Genomic DNA, 21167 nt, shown 5'->3' on the forward strand with positions numbered 1-21167 from the left:
TCATTTTTCTAGTATCTTTTTCAAATAATTTATAAGAGAAATATTAATCTAAAGATCTGATTGTACCTGAAGATAGTTCATTCTCCTTTCAAGAGTAAGATAATGGATTGCAAAGACAAATAAAATTGAGAGAGAAAGAAAAAGAAAGAAGGGAGTAGAAGGGAAAAAGGGAGGGAGAGGGGGAAGTAGCGAAGAAAGGAAGGAAGGAAGAAAAGAGAGAAGGAAGGAGGAAAGGAAAATGGGGGAGGGGAGAGGGAAGGAAAAGAAGTGGGAGGTACATGAGAAGTGGCCTGGTTGAAGATATCCAGGAAGGGTTGGAACATAGCCTTTGACCTATCAAAGCCCAATATAATTTTAGGGAGAGAGGTCAATTTTCCAATTGGGAGAAAATTGAGATAATTGCCTTAGTACAGTCCAGTGGAAATAGCATAGCAGGCGATGTCCAAGAAGCACAGATGATGAAAAGTAAAATGAAGTTTATTATTTATTTTAAATCTTTGTAATTTTTATGAATTTTTAAATTACATGGATGTTTTAAAATTACATCTGTAACTTTATGCATTTATGTGTATGTATAATTATTATTATATACCAATTATCACATAATTATACATTTATACTTATACATAAATTTGTGCATGCATACATCTGTGATTTATGGTCGAATGATTTATTTCTTAGGTATTCACTTCAGTCTATCACAGAAAGACTTTTACCTAAAGCTTTAGAAGTATCTAAACTAGAACTTGGAGAAATAGTGTGCAGCTGGGTAGTTGATTGAAAATTCCAGCAGCTTTTTGTTTATTCTTTTTGATATTCTATCAGTAAGGTTTTAATAGTTATACAAGAAACACATGTTGATGTTATATGATAGAGTCCCAAGCAGAGATATCAATGACTGTAAATGAGTAAATAAATAATACTGACAGCAAAAGGACCTCCAGGATGGTAGAAAAGAACATCACAGAGAGAGGGAAATGAGTTGCTTTACAATATGTAAACAAGAATTTGGCACTGTTTATTTCTCCTTTCCTCCAAATATATTGTAGAATTGTTTTGTATCTTGTGTCTGATAGGAAGTTTGTGCAACTCAGTGAAATATTTCCAAAGAGGGGGGAAGGAAGGAAAAAAAGAAGGAAGGAAGGAAGAAAGGAAGGAAGGAAAGGAAGGAAGGGAAGGAAGGAAGGAAGGAAGGAAGGAAGGAAGGAAGGAAGGAAGGAAGGAAGGAAGGAAGGAAGGAAGGAAGGAAGGAAGGAAGGAAGAGGAGGGAGGGAGGAGGAGAGGGAGGGAGGAAGAGAGGGCAGAAGGGAGGGAGGAAGGCAATAAAGCCAGTGGTCTCAGATATCTATCCAGGGGTGGGGAACCTACAGCCTCAAGGCTACATGTGGCACTCTAGGTCCTCAAGTACAGCCCTTTGACTGAATCCAAACCCACCCCTGATACCCTAATGCACAAAGTGAATAACAAGTAAGGAGAACTAGAGATCCAAATATAAAAAGGCAAATTTGACCACCCAGTTTTTCATTGAGACTTGATGGGATGAGACTTAAGACTGGAATATTTCTCTGGAAGACTATGCCTTATTCAAAACGGACAATATAGGGTAGGTAGGGGAGGGGGTAACGTTGTAAAATAAGAAAATGTATGAGAATGTAAGCATGATAGAGAGCATTTGGTTGAAGATAAATGGAGGCAGAAGATGTAATCAAGATTGGCATCAGAGATGATTTCAACAGGAAGAGGAAGTAAATTAGGAGTTCAGGAAACAGCTCACAAAACTGGCAGAGGAATGTTGCAGTAGTGATGAGGGACTCAAATTATCTGGACATCTGCTAAAGTTCCCTCTTTTCCAAAAGCAGATCATCTAATAATGCCTTGGTTTCCTTCATTGATAATTTAATCCTTTAAAAACTGGAAGCAAAGAGGGCAACTGCTGTTCTAGACTTGTTCTCACCAATCAGGAGGAACTTTTTTGTTGTTGTTTAGTTGTTTTCAGTCACATCCAACTTTTCATGACCCCATTTGGGGTTTTCTTGGCAAAGATATTGGAGTGGTTACCATTTCCTTCTCTAGCTAATTTCATAGATGAGGAAACTGAGGCAAACAGGGTTAAGTAGCTTGCTCACTGTCTCACAGCTAGTAAGTGTCTGAGGCTGTATTTGAACTAAGGAAGATGAGTCTTCCTGATTCCAGGCCTAGCACTCTATCCACTGTGCCACCTAGCTGCCCTAAATCAGGAACTACTTACTTAAGGTCAAAATCATGGAAGTGACCATTTCATCTTGAACTTTGTAATGGAGGAGACAAAAACTAATCTGACATGCATGCTAGACTTTTGGGTACTAGACTTTACAGGGTTCAGAGGAAGACTAGAGAGGATCCCATGATGAAAAATTCTCTAAGGAAATATACCCTTAAATAAAATAAAATTCTAAAGATATCAAGAGGAAACAAGTCTGCACAGGAATAAAAAGATAGAGACTAGAAGTATGTTTAAAGAGACTAATGTGGATGCACAGGGAACTAGCTCACCTATCAGTTTAGGGTTCTTTTGTTATTGTTTTTCTTTTAGGATATCAACCAGGTAGAAGGTAAAGGTAGTGGGAGAATGATACAAAAGCCCTGTAGAAATCGTATGAGAAGTACCAAAGCTCCGAAAGATCTGAGGCTGACAAATTTAAGGGCAACAAAAAGGCTTTTAAAATAATTTTTAAATATATTGTTGAAGAAAAAGAAGAGACTCAAAAACAGTATAGGACTGCAGTTATGTGTGAAAGAGATGATAGTAACTGACCGTGGAAAGAAGCTGCTTAACTCTTTCTTGGCTTCATTTTTCTCTTCAAAGAAGAATAATGTTCGGACCAGAAAGGAAAGAAAAAACGATTAATATGAAATTGCATCCAAGATAAATAGCGAAAAAGTGAGAGGGAATCTAGCTGCTCTATACAGTTCAACTGATCAGACTCAGATGAACTATATCCTTGGGTACTATAGCTTTCTTCGGTATCCCCAGAATTTGGTACAGTGCTCTGGAACATAATGGGTACTTAATGCTTATTGACTAATGGGTACTAAACAGAACTATGGTTAATGATCTTTTGAAAATCAGATAGGATGGGAGAAATACCATAGACCTAAAGAATGTCAAAGGTCCCTATTTTGAAAAAACAGGGGAGAGAATAGGGTCTGAAAACTAGGTCAGCATATTTGACCAATTCCTGGTTAGAGATGATTAATAAATGTCTAGAAAAGGAAGTGGTGATCACAAAAAGCCGTCATGACTTCATCAGTCAACCAGTAAGTATTTATTAAGTGCCTCCTATATGCTGATCAGTGTGAAAAGAAACAATCTCTATTGGAAAGAAGCTTACATTTTAATGGGAAAGACAAGTACTCATATAAACACCATAAAGTGTTTAAATAAAGTGAATAAATACCAATGTATACAGTATATACAAAGTACTAGATAGTACCCTTTTTTCTATTTTTAACAAGTTAACAGACTTGTTGATGAAGAGAATGCTGTAATTTATTGAAGAGGCTTTTTAAAGTTTTGAAGCCTTCTGTTTTTCAATTAGTTATTTCCTTCTATTGCCCCATCACCAGCCCCACTGAGTCCTCCCTTAGAGGCAGTTAGGTATTACAGTGGATGGAATGCTGACCCTGAGTTCAAATCCCACTTCAGACCCTCACCAGCTAGGTACATTGCTGGGCACATCACTTAAACTCTGCCTCAGTTTCTTCAACTGTAAAATGGTAAGAATAATAGCATCTACCTCCCAGGGTTGTGAAGATCAAATATTTGTAAAGTGTTTAACAAAGTGACTGGCAAATAGTAGGTGCTTAATAAATGTTTCTTTCATTCCTTGTAACATAACTCTCCCTTGGAAAACTGTAACGAAAGAACCATTTTCCATGATCCATGAAGATCTGCTTAATTGGCAGCTGAGCCAGAACTCCGGAGATATACTATGTAGCAAAGGCTGTCCCCATGGGGGTGTCACTTTGTGGCTTGAAGGGAGGTAGAATAGTCATCTCTAGCCTCTTCTCCCTCTGACATTTCTCCAAAAGAGACTTTATTTCCTTCCAGGAGAGGAAGCAGGAGGTTGGGAGCAGAAGCTTGGCCACTCTTTTCTCCTCAGAGAGGGCTAGAATTATATCTGCTCTTTTAAATATTGTTGTTCTAGGGGACATGATTTTTCAGGCTCAACCCAAATTTCTGATTGCTAGTCATTAATGGGGAAAGGAAAGAAAGACTTCACACTCACAAGGTTTATATCCAAGGCTTGACACCCCCTCTTCCCACTATTAAAATACCAGTTCCACAATAAACAAAGAGAAGGTAGTAAAGAAACCCATTTATCTAAGTCTCTGGCAAAACAGAAATCAGAGAAAGTATACATATGAGAATATATACCAGACAACAAAGAGTGAAGAAGGTTACTCACTGGGAGTGAGGTAACTAAGCTCAGCTAACTGAGAGTCCTAGATCTCACCCAAGGGGAAGTTTCCCAAAGTCTCTAGTGTAGCAAGCTGGAGATAGGGACATGATGGAGACTGACAGCTCCTCTCTTGTTGGCTTCTTCTCAGAGTCTTTTCCTTCAGCAACTTGAAATAGAAGTGCCATTTTCCATCTTCTTGAAGTTGGAAGCTAGGAGTACCCAAAGCAACTGCAGAGCCGGAAAAGAGTCAAGAGACTACAAAAGACCTAAAGATTGGCACTCTTTTCTGTTCTCACCAACTCTGCCCTGCCCGTCATGCAGGTGTAGGACATTGCTATCTGCCAATGAGGAGAAAAGTCCATACCCATGGGTGGGACTCAGGTTACAACTGAAAGTGCAATCTTGGCCCCTCCTTTCTGCTGAGCTCCCAGAAGTCAATAGGAGGCAGGGAGGAGAAGGCTTACCTAGGAACACATAAGGCAGCAAGTCTGTTTGGGATGGGATCAGGCCACCTCCTGTTTCAGCCTTCTTTCCTTTGGTTCAGGGCCTTATGAGATCTCAAAGGCATTGGGCATCTTTCCTCTTCCTGGCAGCAGCTATCAGAGCAGTTGCAGAGGCAACAGCATAGCAAAGGAAGCAATAGGACTGGCCAGGAAGTGTCACCCAGGGAGAGAGAAATTACAGGGAAGAAAAAGAGCCCATTTGGCTTGGTGGAGGGGAAAGGCAAAATAGTTAATGATCAATTGTTGCAAAGTAGCAGTAGTAGTAGTTGTTGTTGTAGCACTTGTTTACAAAGCGTTTTATATTCTCTTTTTATCCTAATGACAAACCCTGGGACTTTTTGTTTAAGTTACATTTATTTAGAATACATACACATAAATGGGGAGGTGACCTAGGACCCACAATAGTGATTGGGATGGTGCAATCCTGCCAGTCACAGCTGCAGGACAGTAGAGAGCTGGACTGAGCTGCTGGGTGGGCTATGGTCCTGTAGATGTTAACATTAGAATAAGTGTGCACCATAGCCAAAGGTCTACTTGATGCTCTCAAAATAATACCACTGCCATCCCTGTCCTGTCCACTCCTCCTCTGGCAATGGGATACCTTCGTTCTCCAAAACAAGCTCTGTCTCTCAATTTTTGTCAATAAAAGTCAAAGCAATGGTAGCAAACCCATCAGGCCAAGATTTAAATCTCCATTTCATCACAATCTTTTCTTCAGGAACCAGATCTAAGAACTCCCAGGTGACATTGCCATCCAGTAAATGAAACTTTCCACCCTTATCTGCTACTAACATAGCAGAAACATGAGTAAAGGCCTGAACCATCTCCCAAGTGACAAATACCCTAAAGAGCTCCTCTGGTGATGAGTATCCTTCAAAATGACCTTGCAGGTGGGGATCTTCACATAGTTTGAGGCTAATTTGCCAAAGTAGCAGGTTTGACTTTGGACTCCAGTTTCTGCTGGCAGCTGGGGGGGAAGGGGCTGGATCTATTGTCCTGCCATTCAGAGTAGGTAAGATCTTGCCCTGCATGAATTCTGTTTTAAGAGTTCCGGTGCAAGTTTCCACTGCATTTCGGATCTATCACACCATCTTGTCTCATTAAGGCCAAGAGGGTTGTGTCAGGCTCATCTTTGGCAAGGTTCACAACAACCTCCACTTCACTGACTGTTGTTGTTTTCATCTGACAAGTTGGGAATCTCCATGTGTCCCTTATATTTCACTCCTGACTTAGAAGCACCCATTCAGTTCAGTTTTACGGTCCACTCAAAGAAGATGAGCTTGCCTTTGTGACTGTTGATTGATGCCTCTCCATCACACTTGCTTACTTCGGTCACCTAAAGATGCCCTCTTCACCTTGCACTTGGATCACCAGAAACAGGGATTTCAGCTTCTCAGTGGACCAGTTTGCAGCATCCCTCTCAGTCCGGTGCCAGTCATTGACATTAGTAGCATCTGGCTGCTCCTCCATGATCCAGTAGGAGTCACTCTTGTGCTATTACTACTCCCATTTTACAGATGAGGAAATTAAGGTTGACACAGGTTAAATTATTTGCCCAGGGCTACTTAGCTAGTGTTTGAAGCTGGTCTTCTATTACGTGTATCTGTGGTCGACAAAACCAAAAGCCCTTCCCAGTCCTGGGCTCCTTTTTCTATTTCTGAAAATTAGCACTCATGACACTTCTTACAGGGCCATGCCAAACTTATACTACATATTTATTCTTCATAACACGCTCTTTCTCTGCCGCATATACATTTTTCCCGTAGTTGCTTGATTTCCCTGTGCATCCACATCAGACAACTTTTCCTTCATCAGAATTGTTTCCTTTTGTGTCTTGAGAATTTCATTCTTGAGAACTTGCAGTCCTCCAACTAACTTTCCATTCCTCTCGAGCAATTCAATAACTTTTATTTTATTGCTACTAACACTTTATTACACTATCCTTATTTTAATAAGTACTAGTAGCTCTTTAAGGTTTCCTTGGGGATAGCTATTATTACCTCCATTTTTACATAAGAGTAAATTAAGGCAGACGGAGGTTGACGTGAACTGCCCAGAGGCACAGAGCTAAGGGGACATTAGAACTCAGATGTCCTGGTCTCCAGGTCCAGCGCCCTAGCCACTGCGCCATCTAGCGGCCTCCACTTTCCCCTGCTTGTTAAGATAATTGTAGAACATAACAAAGGTATCCTTGACGAAAGTATGAGAAAGCCAAGGAGGTCCAAAAGGTGGAGGGAGTAGTCCGGCGCATGCGTCCACTGCCTGTACTTCCTCGCACTCACCGCCGCCCCTAGCCGCTGTTTACGCCTTTCCAGGCGTGCTGGGAAAGCACCCTCCCCCCACTCTTTTTTAAAGGAGGAGGGCGGGGCGCTGTCTTCGAAAGGCTGGTATTAACTTCCCCCCTAGACCTGGGAGGTGGCTCGAGGATAGCTCCTCTACGTCTTCGCATTCGCCCATTTTCAGCCCTCAGTCCCTCCCCGCGGGGATCGGGAGGCGCGCCTTCCCCCGGCCCCGCCTCCCGCGCGAGAACGGCCGATGACGTTACACTGCGCGACCTGAAGAGGCCTTCGGGACCCGCGAGGGTGGAGGGAGGGCCAGCCGAGGCGGGATCCGAACTCGAGCCCCGTGACGCCATCAGCGCGCGCCTGCCGCCGGGGCGCCGCGTGTGGCGCCTGGCTTGGTCGGACTGACAGAACAGAGGAGCGAGAGGAAGAATGCTGCAGCTGCTGGCCTGCCGCGGCGACCTGGTGCTGCTCCGAGACTCGGTGGAGTGGGAGGGCCGGAGCCTGCTGAAGGCTTTGATTCGGGAGGTCGCCCTGAAAGGGGAGCAGGTGCACGTCCTGGGCTGCGAGGTAAGCGAGGAGGCTTTCAGGGAAGGCTTGGACTCCGATACCAACCTCCGGCTCGTTTACCACGATGTCTTCCGAGACCCCCAGGGCTGGGCCGGGAACGGGGGGCCCCTGGGAGCCCTGAGAGCATGCCTGAGGGGAGCCGACCCCGGCCCCTGCACCCTCGCCGTGGACTCCCTCAGCTGGCTGCTGCTGCACGCCCCCTGCAGCGCCCTGTGCCAGGCGTTGAAAGCCCTGGGCCGTGGCAGCGCCCGCCCGGGGCAGGTGCGTGTGCTCGGCCTGCTGCATGAGGACGTGCACGGGCCGGGGCCATTGGGCGCCCTGGGCAGTCTGGCCCAGGTCGACGTGACTGTGGGAGGGGGCTCGGGCTACGCGACCGCGCGCGTCCTCCACCCCAAGCCCAGACACCGCCCTATCGAGCAGAACCACTGGTTCTCCATCCTGCCGGACTTCAGCCTGCATTTCCTTAGGGAACCCCCTGTGGAGGCCCAGCTCCACCGCAGGCCCCCCTCACCCACGAAGGACGTCATGGCAGACTTGACCTTTAACGTACACCTGTCCAAGAAGGAAAGAGAGGCCCGGGATACGCTGGCCCTGCCCTTCCAATTCAGTTCTGAAAAGCAGCAATCCTTGCTTCGTCCTGCTCCAGCCTCTTCAACCAGCCAAATATTCTATGAGCCTGATGCTGAAGACTACCTGGACCAGGAAGATCCAGACAATGACCTGGATATCTGATGATTCTGGAAGACCCAGCTGTGCCATTGACCTAGAACCCGTTGACGGACTGTACTGATAGCTCAGCTTGAAAGTTACGGTTTAAAGTCATTGTGTAAACCAAAAATTGATATAGTCAGAATTGCCTTTGAAAATCCGTTAAGTTACCCATTAAACATAGTACAGTATCTTTAAACAGTTGTAACTGGGAAAGGGCTAGGATCTCTTTTTTAAAAGGCAGTCTGTCAGAGAGCAGGTGGTGCAGAATGGTTGCTGTAGATATAATTGAATACAAATTTTATTTTTCACTATACCCAGCTTAGCTATTGATCAAGGAGGTGGGAGAGTAACTGGTCTTCTCAAATCGTGGAAAAAACAGATAAACATTTAGCTGGTAAAGAAAACTGATAGCTAAGGGAAAAAAAAATTTGAAGAGGCTTTACACATAAGTGTGATTATATTAATGATGAACCACACTACCATGTGAACTGTTTCACCAGGAAATGCAAGGGAACAGCTCATCAGGAGCCTTCTAGTTAAGCAGAAATTCTAGAAAGGGTAACTAATTAGGCTACCCTTCTCATTAGCTCTACCAGCCTCAAGATTATGGGTACAATTAGGAGATTCTAGAATCATTCCAAGTCAAGTAATCATTGTACCATTGAATGGAGTAACAGATCACCTGTATTATTTGAATCATTTTTCTCTCCCTTTTTATTGTCCAACAAGTATAATTGAGTTAATTTAAGATTAAAAAATAAAAGAGTGGGACTGAGTTTGACTAAATTTGGAAAAAAGAGAGAATCAAAGGAGGGCTAGAACCATTGTTCATTGTGAATGGGAAGATTAAAAGGCAGAGCTGCTCACCTTTTATTTTGAATCTGTTTTCTCTGCTAAAGAGATTTTTGGAATGTAAAGGGCAGGAGGGAGGGGACGGGCAGGTATCAAAAGTGAGTTTTTTGTCCATGCTAAGCCTAATGATGGTTATCAGAGAAGCCCTCAGATGTGTTGGACTGAGGAATTTCCATGGAGTTGGGCCTACACCATAGCCACTGCTATTCACACCTGTGCTCTGGCTAGGGCACTTCCAACATGCTTCCTGGCCTCTCCCAGCAGCTCCATAGTAAGTCACTTCTAATGACACATGAGCCTTGGTCTCTTGCTCAGGAATATGCTGGAACAAAAGCTCCTAATTGGTCCCTAAGTCCCTGTGACAGGTGGGGAAGGGGGCCTAGGTGTGCCAAAGAGGATAGGCCACTGAGCCAACCCACTTAGTAGACTTTAAGAGGAGTTGACTCCACCTTCTTGCTCATTCTCTTCCTGAATGTCAAGTATGTCAGGACTCTTCAAGCTTTATCTCAGACTTTCAGTGACAGAGACAATTGCTCTCCCTTTCCCCCAGCAGTTTTAGCAGCTGTTCACACATGGCAGTGAGAGCATGTACTGTCTAGGTAAGACTGAGATTAAATCACAATACCCGAGCTTCTTCTTCCTTGTGTGTCTTACCCTGAGCAGAGGTCACTAAATATGAATCCTGAGATGAATCTTCCTAGCCTTGGCAGCAACTTTGTAAACCCAAGAATTTCTGATGTCCAGAATCAAGTGCAATTTGCCCAGTGGAAAGTACTTCCTGTTTGGACAGTATTTCTCAGAGGAAAAGATAACTACTACCGACAAGATGAGCCTGGCTCGCTAGAAAATGTGGACCTTGAGTGAACTGAGCAGACTGTAGATCTGAAGGGAAAGTGCTCAGCAATCCCACAAGTTTCTGAGGAGCCTTTGCTTTGTGGGAGAATATAATAAAAGTTATTAGTTACTATGTCATGTTTAAATATTTGTCAGTGTGTACTTTTGAGTCTTGTTTTAAACATTTCTTTTGTGGTAAAAGAAATACCCATCCTATATTTTTTATATAATATATTTTGCATATATTATAAGTCTACTTGACACACTGAGTATCTTTCTATAAGGTATCTTATTAATTATTTTTGGGCAGCCCCTAGACATTAGCTAAACCAAAGATTTGAGAGATATGCCCCCTGGGCCTGGAATGGCCAGAGTGCAAGAGAGCCTGGTCTCATTGCTGTAAAGGTTCCTGCACTTGTGCTGTTGTTCCTAGCATAGGTAATGAAATAATGAGAGCATGTAGCTGTTTGGTGTATTTGAGGCACCAGAACAAAATGAACTACATTCTTGGAGATTGTAATAACTGCCAAATCTGATTAGTAAAGCAGTATCAATTATCCTTTAAAGATTTTGAAGAATCTTCCCCATTTTTAATCAACCAACAAACATTTATTAAGTGCCTACTGTGTGTCAAGCAGTGAGCCTTTTGATAGCAGATTTTTACATGCACTATTTGATGTCATTTTGTCAATCATTTTTCCTTAATTGTATTTATTTCTTAACAGGGGATAGTGAAATAGGGGAGGAACAGGAAATGTCTGGATTCTAAAACAAAAGGTATTAACAAAACAAAAAATTAATAAAGATTATGGAGGGTGGGAAAGATACTAACAAACTTGAAAAATTTAGTGTTGAAAGACTTAAAACATCTGAGCAGGAATACTAAAGAATGTGGTGCTGATTAGAGAAATGCAGATTAAAACAAGGTGCCACCTCATAGCCATCAGATTGGCAAATATGACACAAAAGAAAAATGATAAATGTTGGAGGGAATGTGGGAAAACTGGGACACTAATGCGCTGTTAACTGGAGTTAACTGATCCAACCATTCTGGAAAGGAATTTGGAAGTAGGTCTAAAGGGCTGTAAATTTCTGCATAATACCCTTTGATCGAGCAATACCACTACTAGATCTGTAGCCTAAAAAGAGAAAAGAACCTATTTGTACAAAAATATTTGTAGCAGCTCATTTTGTGGTAACAGAGTTGGAAATTGAGGGGATGCTCATCAAATGGGGAATGGCTGAACAAGTTGTGACATACAATTGTAATAGAATATTATTGTGCTGTAAGAAATGACAAGCAGGATGCTTCCAGAAAAACCTAGAAAGATTTATGAACTGATACAAAGTGAAGTGAGCAGAATTAGGAGAACACTGTACAGAGTAAAAGCAATATTGTAAGATGAACTGTGAATAACTTAGCTATTCTCAGCAATACAGTGATCCAAGACAAACCCAAAGGACTCATGTTGAAAAATACTATCCACTTCCAGAGCCAAGAACTGATTTCATCTGAATACAGACCAAAGCATACTATTTTTACTTTCTTTTTTTTGTGGTGTTCATGTTTTCTTGAACAAAATGACATGTGGAAATGCTTTACATGATTGTACATCTATAACATATCAGATTGCTTACCATCTCAAGGAGGAAGGAAAGGAAGGGATAGAATTTGGAACTCAAAACATAACAGTGAATGTTGTTTTTACATGTAATTGGGGGGAAATATTATTTAAAAAATAAAAAATACGTAGGGGAAAAAGAATGTGTGTGTGTGTGTGTGTTAGTACGTACCACAGGGTACCTTTACAAAAACAGCATTGCTAGGGCTAGAGAAAATAAAAATTTTTTTTAAAAAAAGCAGTATTAAACACCATCTTTACCCAGTGTCATGCAATAAACAGTCCATAGAATACAAGGAAAAGATACAAACCTAAATGGGAGCTTAATGATGACATACTGAATAAAGTGGATCAGAAAACAAATACTAGAAATGGTGAAAGACAGTGATAATGATGAGACAGCATACCAAAATTTGTGGGATACAGCTAAAGAACATATATCAACAAAATTTTTTTAAAAAGACTAGTGAACTTAATAAGCAATTAGAAAAATCCAAAAGAAGAACAAAAGAGGAAATATTGAAAATTAGAGGAAAAGTAGACAATAGAATTAAATTAAAACCCAGTTCTTAAAAAAAACTAGCAAAATTAATAAACTTGAAGTTAACCTGAACAAAAAGATTACCAAAGTAAAATATTAAGGCAAAATCATAAGAGAATAATTTAAAAGGGTTATCAGAAAATGCCATATACTATTGTGTGCCAGCAAAACTATGCATTTAAAAGAAATGGAAGTTTGTCTAAAAATAGTTAGAACATCCACATTGGCATATGGCTATGATGGGAATATTAATGTGCTATAAGAAATGAGAGAGGTGGTTTCAGGAAAACATGGCAAGACCTTTATGAACTGATGCAAAGTCAAGTGAAAAGAAACAGTAGATCATTGTGCACAGTAACAGCACTATTGTAATAATTATCGACTGTGAAAGACTTAGCTACTCTGATCAAAGACAATTCTGAAGGACCCATGATGAAAAAATGCTATTCAACTCCAGAGAGAGAACTGATGAACTCAGTGCAAATTGAAGTGTAATTTTCTCACTCTGTGTGTGATAGGGCTAATATGGAAATATGTTTCACATGATTTCACATATATAATTGATATACTGTTTGCCTTCTCAGTGGGTGGGTGAAGGGATGGGAGGAAGAGAACCTGGGACTCAAAAGAATGCTAAAAATAAATAATTTTTTTTTAAAATACCCACATCTACATAACAAGAAATAGACCTTAAGTAGTTTAATCTCAAAAAATGAAATTGAACTAGTTATAAAGTAACTATCAAAGAAAAAATCCCTGGTCCAGATAAATTTATAATAAATATTAGCAAATATTTAAAGAGCAGTTATGTACGAGAAGTATTACAGAACAAATACTAATGGTCCAAATTTTTTAAAAAACGAAAGAATGGAGTCTGCAAACTATAGTTCAGTTAGCTTGATGCTAATTCCTGAAAAAATACAGCAACATTATTAGAGAGGTGGTTAATGGACATTTAGAAAAGAGTTGATCACAAAGAGCCAATGTGGTTTCATCAAAAACAGGTCTTCATGTACTAAATTTAGTTTCTTTTTTTGAAAAGCCTACTACATACTGTTATTTTTAGCAAAGTATTAAGTACCTGCTTAGTTCCAGGAACTGTGCTAGGCCCTGAGGATACAAATAAAAAGGGAAGTAGTGCCTGTCCTCAAGGAGTTTACATTCTATCAAGGGAAACAACACATAGGTAAATACCAAATAAATAGGTTATTTGAGAGTGAGAAATAGCAGCTGGAGGAATTAGAAAAGAGTTCATTTTTCCTTAAATTGATAAGAAGCATTTACCGAAAGCCATCAGGAAACATTGTTTGTGATGGGGATAAGCTAGAAGCCTTCACGGTAAGATCAGGTGTGAAACAAGGATAACACCCACTGTTACCAATATTATTCAATATTGTATTGGAAATCCTAGCAATAGCAATAAGAGAACAAAAAGAAATAGAAGGAATCAGAATGGGCCAATGAGGTAATAAAATTATCTCTTTTTGCAGGTGATATAATGATATACTTGCAAAATCCTAAAGATTCAACTGAAAAGTCAGTTGAAACAATAATTTTAGCAAAGTAGCAGGATGTAAAATAAACCCATATTAATCATTAGCATTTCTATATATCACCAACAAAACCTTGCAAGAAGAGAGAGTAAGAGATACCCCATTTAAAAAAACTCTAGACAGTATAAAGTACCTGGGAGTATGCTTGCCAAAACAAACCCACAAACTATATAAACACAATCATAAAAAAATTTATACAAATAAAATCAGATTTAAATAATTGGGGAAGTATTAATTGTTCATGGGTAGGCAGGGTCAATACAATAAAAATGAAAATTTTATCTAAATGAATCCATATATTCAATGCCATCCCAATTAAATTACCAAAAAATTATTTTGCCAAGTTAGAAAAAAAATGATAAAATTCTTTTGGAAAACCAAAAGATCAAGAATACCAAAGGGACTAATTTAAAAAAATGTAAAGGAAGGAGGTTTAACAGTACCAAAGCTTAAACTATAAGGCAGTAATCAAAATTATCTGGTACTGACTAAGAAATAGAAAGATAGATCAGTGGAAAAGAGTAGACATAAAATTTACAACAGCATCTGACTATAGTAACCTTGTATTTGATGAGCATAAAGACTTAAGTTTTTGAGATAAAAATTCATTATTTGGTAAAAATTGTTGGAAAAGCTGAGAAGCAATCTGGCAGAAATTGAGCATAGAGCAATATATCACACCATTTACCAAGATAAGATCAAAATGGATATGTGACCTAGATATAAAAGGAAATAGTACAAGAAAATTTCAAGAAAATGGAACATATTGCCTGTCAGACTTATGGATAGGCAAACAAATTATGAATAAACAAAAGATAGAGAGCATTGTGAGGTGTAAAATGGACAATTTTGATTACATTAAAAAGCTTTTGTACAGATAAAAAAATGTAGCTAAGATCAGAAGGAAAACAGAAAATTGGGGGGAAAATATTTATAGACGATTTCTCAGATAAAGGTCTCATATCTCAAATATACAAGGAACTTTGTCAAATCTTTAGGAACATGAGTCATTCCTCAATTGATAAATGGTCAACGGACATGAACAGGCAGTTTTCTGATGAAGAAATCAAAATAATTTATAGTCATATAAAAATGTTCTAAATCGTTATTGATTAGAGAAATGCAAATTAAAACAACGTTGAGATATCATTTTACACCTATCAGATTGTCTAAAATGGTGGAAGGGGAAAGTGACATGGTAGAGGGGATGTCCAGAAATTGGGACATTAATTCACTCTTGGTGGAACTGTGAACTAATCCAACCATTTTAAAGAGCAATCTGGAATTAATGCCCAAAGAGTTATTAAACTACCTAAACCCTGTGACCCAGAAATACCTCTACTAGGTCTGTTTCCCAAGATGATTAGGGGAAAAGGAAAAGAAACCACGTGTTCTAAAATATACATAGCAGCTGTCTTTGTGGTGGCAAAGAACTGGAAATTTGGGGGATGCCTGTCAGTTGGGAATGGCTAAACGAATTCTGTTATAGGATTGTGATGGATTACTACTGTGCTATAAGAAACACACATATTTCTAATGGTAGCCATCTCTAGGGTGGGGGGAAGGAAGGGAAGAAAAAATAGAAAGTTGCATGATAACTTTATTACATATTTAAAAGGAAAAGCAAGTTGTCCATAAGAGAGTTACCATTTCATTTGCAATTCTTTTTTTCTTTTCTACTTTGTAGTGGAAATGTTTATTTTATTTCTTAAGTTCAGAATAAAAAAAGAAAAAAGTTCACATAGACATTGGTGCTTTGAGCAGGTTCTTGAAGGAAACTAGGGATTTTAAGAAGTGGAGGTAAGGAGAAAGTGATTTCTAAGCATGGAGGATAGTCAGTACAAAAGCACAGAGATGGGAAGTGGAATACTTACTAGAGTGCTTCGTGCATGAAGAGAAATGATGCCTAATAAAACTGGAAAGGCAGGTTGGAGTGAAGCGAAAGGATTTAAGTGGTAAACAGGATTTGACAAGCTCTAAGAGGGGGAGGTAAGGAGGGAAGACATTCCCAGTATGGTGGGCAGCTAGTGCAAAGGCTTATAGATGCGACATGGAACATTACGTGTGACAAGTATATGGCTTCTAGAGAGTGTATGGGGGGAGGGGTAATATATTAAGAAAAAGGGGGCAAGTTTTGAAGAGCTTTAGGACGCAGAAGTTTTTAGTTGATCCTGGAGGGAATAGGGAGTCACTGAATGTTACTGAGAAGAGTAGCATGATTAAGACAAGTACTTGAGGAAAATCACTTTGTGAGTTGTAGAGGATGGCTTGAAGTACACCAAGACTTGAGGTAGGGAGATCAGTTAAGAAGTTATTTCAGTAGTCCAAGTGAGAGAGGGGTTGGTGGCCATGTGAGTAGAGAGAAGGAGATTTATATGAGAAGGTTGTGGAGGTAGAAATAACAAGATTGGGCAATTGACTGTGGTTTGAGGGAAAGTGAGGAGTTGAAGATGACACTGAAGTTGCAAACCTGAGTGACTGGAAGGAAATGTATAAGAGGGGATCCTTTTGGGGAAAAGACAGTGAGTTCTGTTTTGGACATATTATTTAAGATGTTTAAGGAATTCAGTTCCAAATGCTCAATAGGCAATTGGCAATTTGGAACTCAAGAGGGAGATTAAGACTTTATGTAGAGACTTTAGAGTCACCTGCATAGAAATGATAATTAAACCCATAGGAACTGATGAGGTCACCAAGTGAGAGAATGAAGACAGAGAAGAGAAGCATTTCTGATTGAAAGACCAGAGCTGAGTAGAAACTTTAAGCACAAGAGTCAAGAGAAACTCGAAAAGGTAAATTCATTTGAGCAATCAGAAGGAACCATTTGATGATTTAGTGCTAAAAATTCTAAAAAGGGGAGAAGAAACAAGTGTCCTTTCAAAACCTTATTGTCCTCAAAGAGTTTGGGGTTAAATAAGAAAAATTAGAGAAGCTGCAAGTGAAGTGGTTCAACTGTTTGGATTTTAAGAGAGAAAAGAGAAGGGAGGGTAAAAAGAATACATTAGGGCAGAAAGAAAAAAGATGTAGAACTTGCTATTTCTTATAATTAGGGTGCATGAGAAGAAGAATATACCCATATGGAAGTAAGGGGAGTAGGCATCACATGAAACTTACCCAATTCAGATAAAGGAAGGTTGAACTTACAGTTTGATATAGAAATACATCTAGACTCCTAAAAGAATAAATATGATTTCTGAGCTATTTATAGAGAGCTTTTAAAGATCATGAACAATGAAAGGTATACTGGATTATTGTAGAAATGTCACAAGCATATAGTCTACAGACTGTAGGTCAATAATCTTGACTTCAATTCTGGCAAATATTCTATGTCAAATTATTAAAGTTATGGCTAGGAAACAGATAGCAACAGAAACAGCATGTAGAACAAGTCATGCTGATTAACCTTATTTTCTTTTTTTGACTCAACAATACTAAAATACATCTGTACTACAAAAAGCTGCTATAAACATTTTTGTACAAATAGGTCCTTTTCCCCTGTTTTCTTTTTGGGATACAGGCCTAATAGTGGTATTACTGGATCAAAGGGTATGCACAGTTTTATAGCCCTTTGGGCATAGTTCTGAATTGTTCTCCAGAGTGGTTGGATCAGTTCACAACTCCACAACCATGCATTAGTGTCCCAATTTTTCCATACTCCAATATTTATCATTCTTCTTTTCCATCATATTAGACAGTCTGATGGGTGTGGGGTATGTAACAGCAAGCACCTTGGCACACCCAGGATGACCTGCTAGCATAGGTTCTTTGATTTGCTTTTCTTAAAGGAAAGTCAACTTTAAGGTGGTCAACAATCTTAATTTAATCAAACCTATATAAATCATTCACTAGTTCTGGGGGAAAGGTCAGCACCCCCAAACATGGAGAAAATATAAGCAGAGAAAGGTACAAGCAGAGAAATTAGCACAAAGATCGACAGACAGGGCTCCAACTGCCTGAACACAGTAATACAACCATTTACATATGCCACTGGATCAAGGCAGTATTTACATCTGAGTAGTCTCAGGGCTCTTAACAAAACAGCTACTCAGAGTCCCATCCAGGGAATCAAAATGTCCTTCTCTTGAGCAAGCCCCCAAAGCTAAATATCAACCTCAGAATCTATATACACCTTTCAGAGCCAGAAGGTATCACAACCTTTGTGACTCAGTGCCTAATTAGCTTAGTGCCAGAAGGTGTGAAAGCCTTCCTACAAGCAAGCCTCCCAGTAAGCAAGCTCCTCTTTAGGCAAGTTCCTCCCCCAATGGGCTCTGTGACTCAGGATGTATCGCAGCTATGACTGAACACATGTGGTCACATAGGCCTATTAATGAATGGAGAAGATCTTCCTATTCCATTAACATTACAGGGTAGTACCTCAGTCAGGGTTGTTTTAATTTGCATTCTCTAATGAGTAGTGATTTAGAGTCTTTTTTTCATATGACCATAGATAGCTTTTATTTCTTCATGTGAAAACTGCCTATGCATATCCTTTGACCATTTATCAATTGGGTAATGACTTGTGTTCTTATAAATTTGACTCAGTTCTCTATATATTTTAGAAATGAGTCTTTTATCAGAGACACTGGCTATAAAAATTGTTTCCCAGCTTTCTGCTTCCCTTCTAATCTTGATTGCATTTGGTTTTGTTGGTATAAAAACTTTTTAATATAATCAAAATTATCCATTTTACATTTTGTAATGCTCTCCATCTCTTGCTTGGTCGTAAATTCTTCCCTTCTCCATAGATCTGACAGGCAAACTATTCCTTGTTCTCCTAATTTGCTTAGGATATCACTCTTTACGTCTAAATCACGTACCCGTTTTGACCTTTTCTTGCTTGGTATATGGTATAGGATGTTGGTCTGCCATATTATTTTCCACTTTTGCCAGCAGTTTTTTGTCAAATAGTTGAGTTCTTATCCTACAAGCTGGGGCCTTCAGGTGTGTCAAACAATAGATTACTATGGTCATTTATTACTCTCTTTTGTGTGCCTAATCTATTCCACTGATCTACCACTCTATATCTTAGCCAATACCAGATAGTTTTGATTGTTACCACTTTATAATATAGTCTGGAATCTGTTACAGCTAGGCCACCTTCTTTTGCATTTTTTCATTAATTCCTTTGATATTCTTGACCTTTTGTTCTTTCACATAAATTTTATCTTTATTTTTCTAGCTCTATAAATAATTTTTTGGAAGGTTGATTGGAATGGCACTGAATAAGTTAACTGATTTAGACAGATTTGTCACATCTGTTATATTGGCTCAGCCTACCCATGAGCAATTGATATTTTTACAGTTGTTCAGACTTGACTTTATATGGGTGAAAAATGCCCACTAATGTTTTTAATAGGAATGGGTATTATATTTTGTCAAAAACATTTTCTGCACCTATTGAGATAATCATGTGATTTCTGTTGGTTTTGTTATTGATATAATCAATTATGCTGAAAGTTAGCCTAATATTGAACCAGCTCTACATTCCTGATATAAATTCCATCTGGTTATAGTGTATACTCTTTGTGATATATTGGTATAATCTCCTTGCTAGTATTTTATTTAAATTTTTTGCATCAAAATTAATTAGGGAAATTGGTCTATAGTTTTCTTTCTCTGTTTTGGCTCTTCCATGTTTAGGTATCAGCACCATATTTGTGTTATAAAAGGAATTTGGTAGGATTCCTAATCCATCTTGCCCTGGGGATTTTTTCCTATGGAGTTCACTGATGGTTCAATTTCTTTTTCTAAGATGGGGTTTTTAAGTGTTCTATTTCCTCTTCTGTTAACCTGGGGAATTTACATTTTTGTAAACATTAATCCATTTCACCTAGATTGTCAGATTTATTGGCACATAATTGGATGAAGGTGCTCCTGATTATTGCTTTAATTTTCAATTCATTGGTGGTGACTTCACGCTTTTCATTTTTGATACTGGTAATTTGGTTTTCTTCTTTCTTCAGAAGTGATATTTTTAAAGCACAGATCTGACCATGTCACTTCTCTGCTCAAAAGGCTCCAGTAGCTCCTTATTGCCTTTAGATAAAATAGAAATTTTTCTCTTTGGCATTTAAAGCCTTTCACAAGCTGACTTCAAGCTATCTTTCTGGGTTTACTTCACATTACTTCAGCAACCTAAGTTACTTCCAAAGTTATGGACAAGTTGTTCCTAGATAGAACTTTCCATTTCCCACCTCTCTGTCTTTGGATATGCTGTACCACCTGTTTGAAAAGCTCTTCTTCCTCACTGCCAGCTCTTGGACTTTATTGTCCCATTTAAAGCTCAGTCCAGGTGTCACTTATATATATAAGGCCTTCCTGATCCCTGCCAGGTTGTTAGCATTTTCAACCACTCTCCTTCACTTTCCCTTCCCCACTCTTCTCCCCCAGCCCAAATACTTCGTATTTACTTACCAACGACATGTTGGGCTTTTATACTTGTTTCAGACAGTTCTCATTTTTTCTTTTGTATTTCCCAGCGCCTGGCTCAATGCCTTGTACACAGTAGACCCTTAGTAGACGATTATTGAATTGGATTCCAGTACTAAGATTCTATAATAGCAAACAATTTGATAACTAAAAAGCCTATTTTAAAAATTAAATTACTTTAATATTAAGTCTTTAATTAGGTACCTTGTCGGAGAATGAGTCCTTATTACTCCATTGAGAGACACACATTCTAGTGCTACAACTAACTCCCAAGGCTTGTGTTGGAAAATCATACTTTCCACCAAAGCTATCAGTACATTTTACTATGTATCTTACTCCCTAAACTACTGATTAAGAATTTGAACCAAAATAGCTCCATCTCCACAATGGAATATTTTTCCAATGCAAAAAAGAAATACTCTGCAGGGCACATTTTGTATAAAGAATAGATAATAAAGTAATAGAGAGAGAAATGTTTCCAGGTGTTTATACATAATAAAAGCAGGAATTTATAAGAAGAGATTAAGGTAGAGTGGGATGCCTCCAGCTTTGAACCTGTGGATTTTTTTTGCCTTTTTTTGAACCTGTTGATATTTTTTCCCTTTTTACTCCCCTTCATCTGTATAAGATCTGAAGAATCTTGTGCTGAGATAAAACTAAGATCCATGTAACTTTTGGCTCTTCTTTAGCAGAGCCCCTATGCATAAGGTTGGGGTGAACAGGAAGACAACAAAGTTCACAAGTCTTAGCCTGACCAAATTGGGGGAGGAAAGCTAAAGCATTGTCTTCCTTTCCTCTACCCCAAATGATTCCTTCTCTGGAGCTTGG

General features: G+C 39.2%; 1 protein-coding gene and 1 pseudogene across 1 annotated transcript; one reads left to right on the forward strand and one right to left on the reverse strand.

The window, feature by feature from the left end:
• Positions 1-5359: 5359 nt before the first annotated feature.
• Positions 5360-7580, reverse strand: LOC118851122 (annotated as a pseudogene).
• Positions 7543-10340, forward strand: ELP5 (elongator acetyltransferase complex subunit 5). Its single transcript, XM_036761808.1, has one exon. It carries the CDS (start codon positions 7660-7662, stop codon positions 8527-8529), a length of 870 nt encoding a protein of 289 aa, XP_036617703.1. The 5' UTR covers positions 7543-7659; the 3' UTR covers positions 8530-10340.
• The last annotated feature ends 10827 nt before the right edge of the window (positions 10341-21167 follow it).

The sequence above is a fragment of the Trichosurus vulpecula genome, chromosome 5, assembly GCF_011100635.1.
Source record: "Trichosurus vulpecula isolate mTriVul1 chromosome 5, mTriVul1.pri, whole genome shotgun sequence".
Classification (NCBI taxonomy): Eukaryota; Metazoa; Chordata; class Mammalia; order Diprotodontia; family Phalangeridae; genus Trichosurus; species Trichosurus vulpecula.

Coding starts and splice junctions, on each gene's coding strand:
- ELP5 (XM_036761808.1), top strand. CDS start 7,660: ATGCTGCAGCTGCTGGCCTGCCGCGGCGACCTGGTGCTGCTCCGAGAC.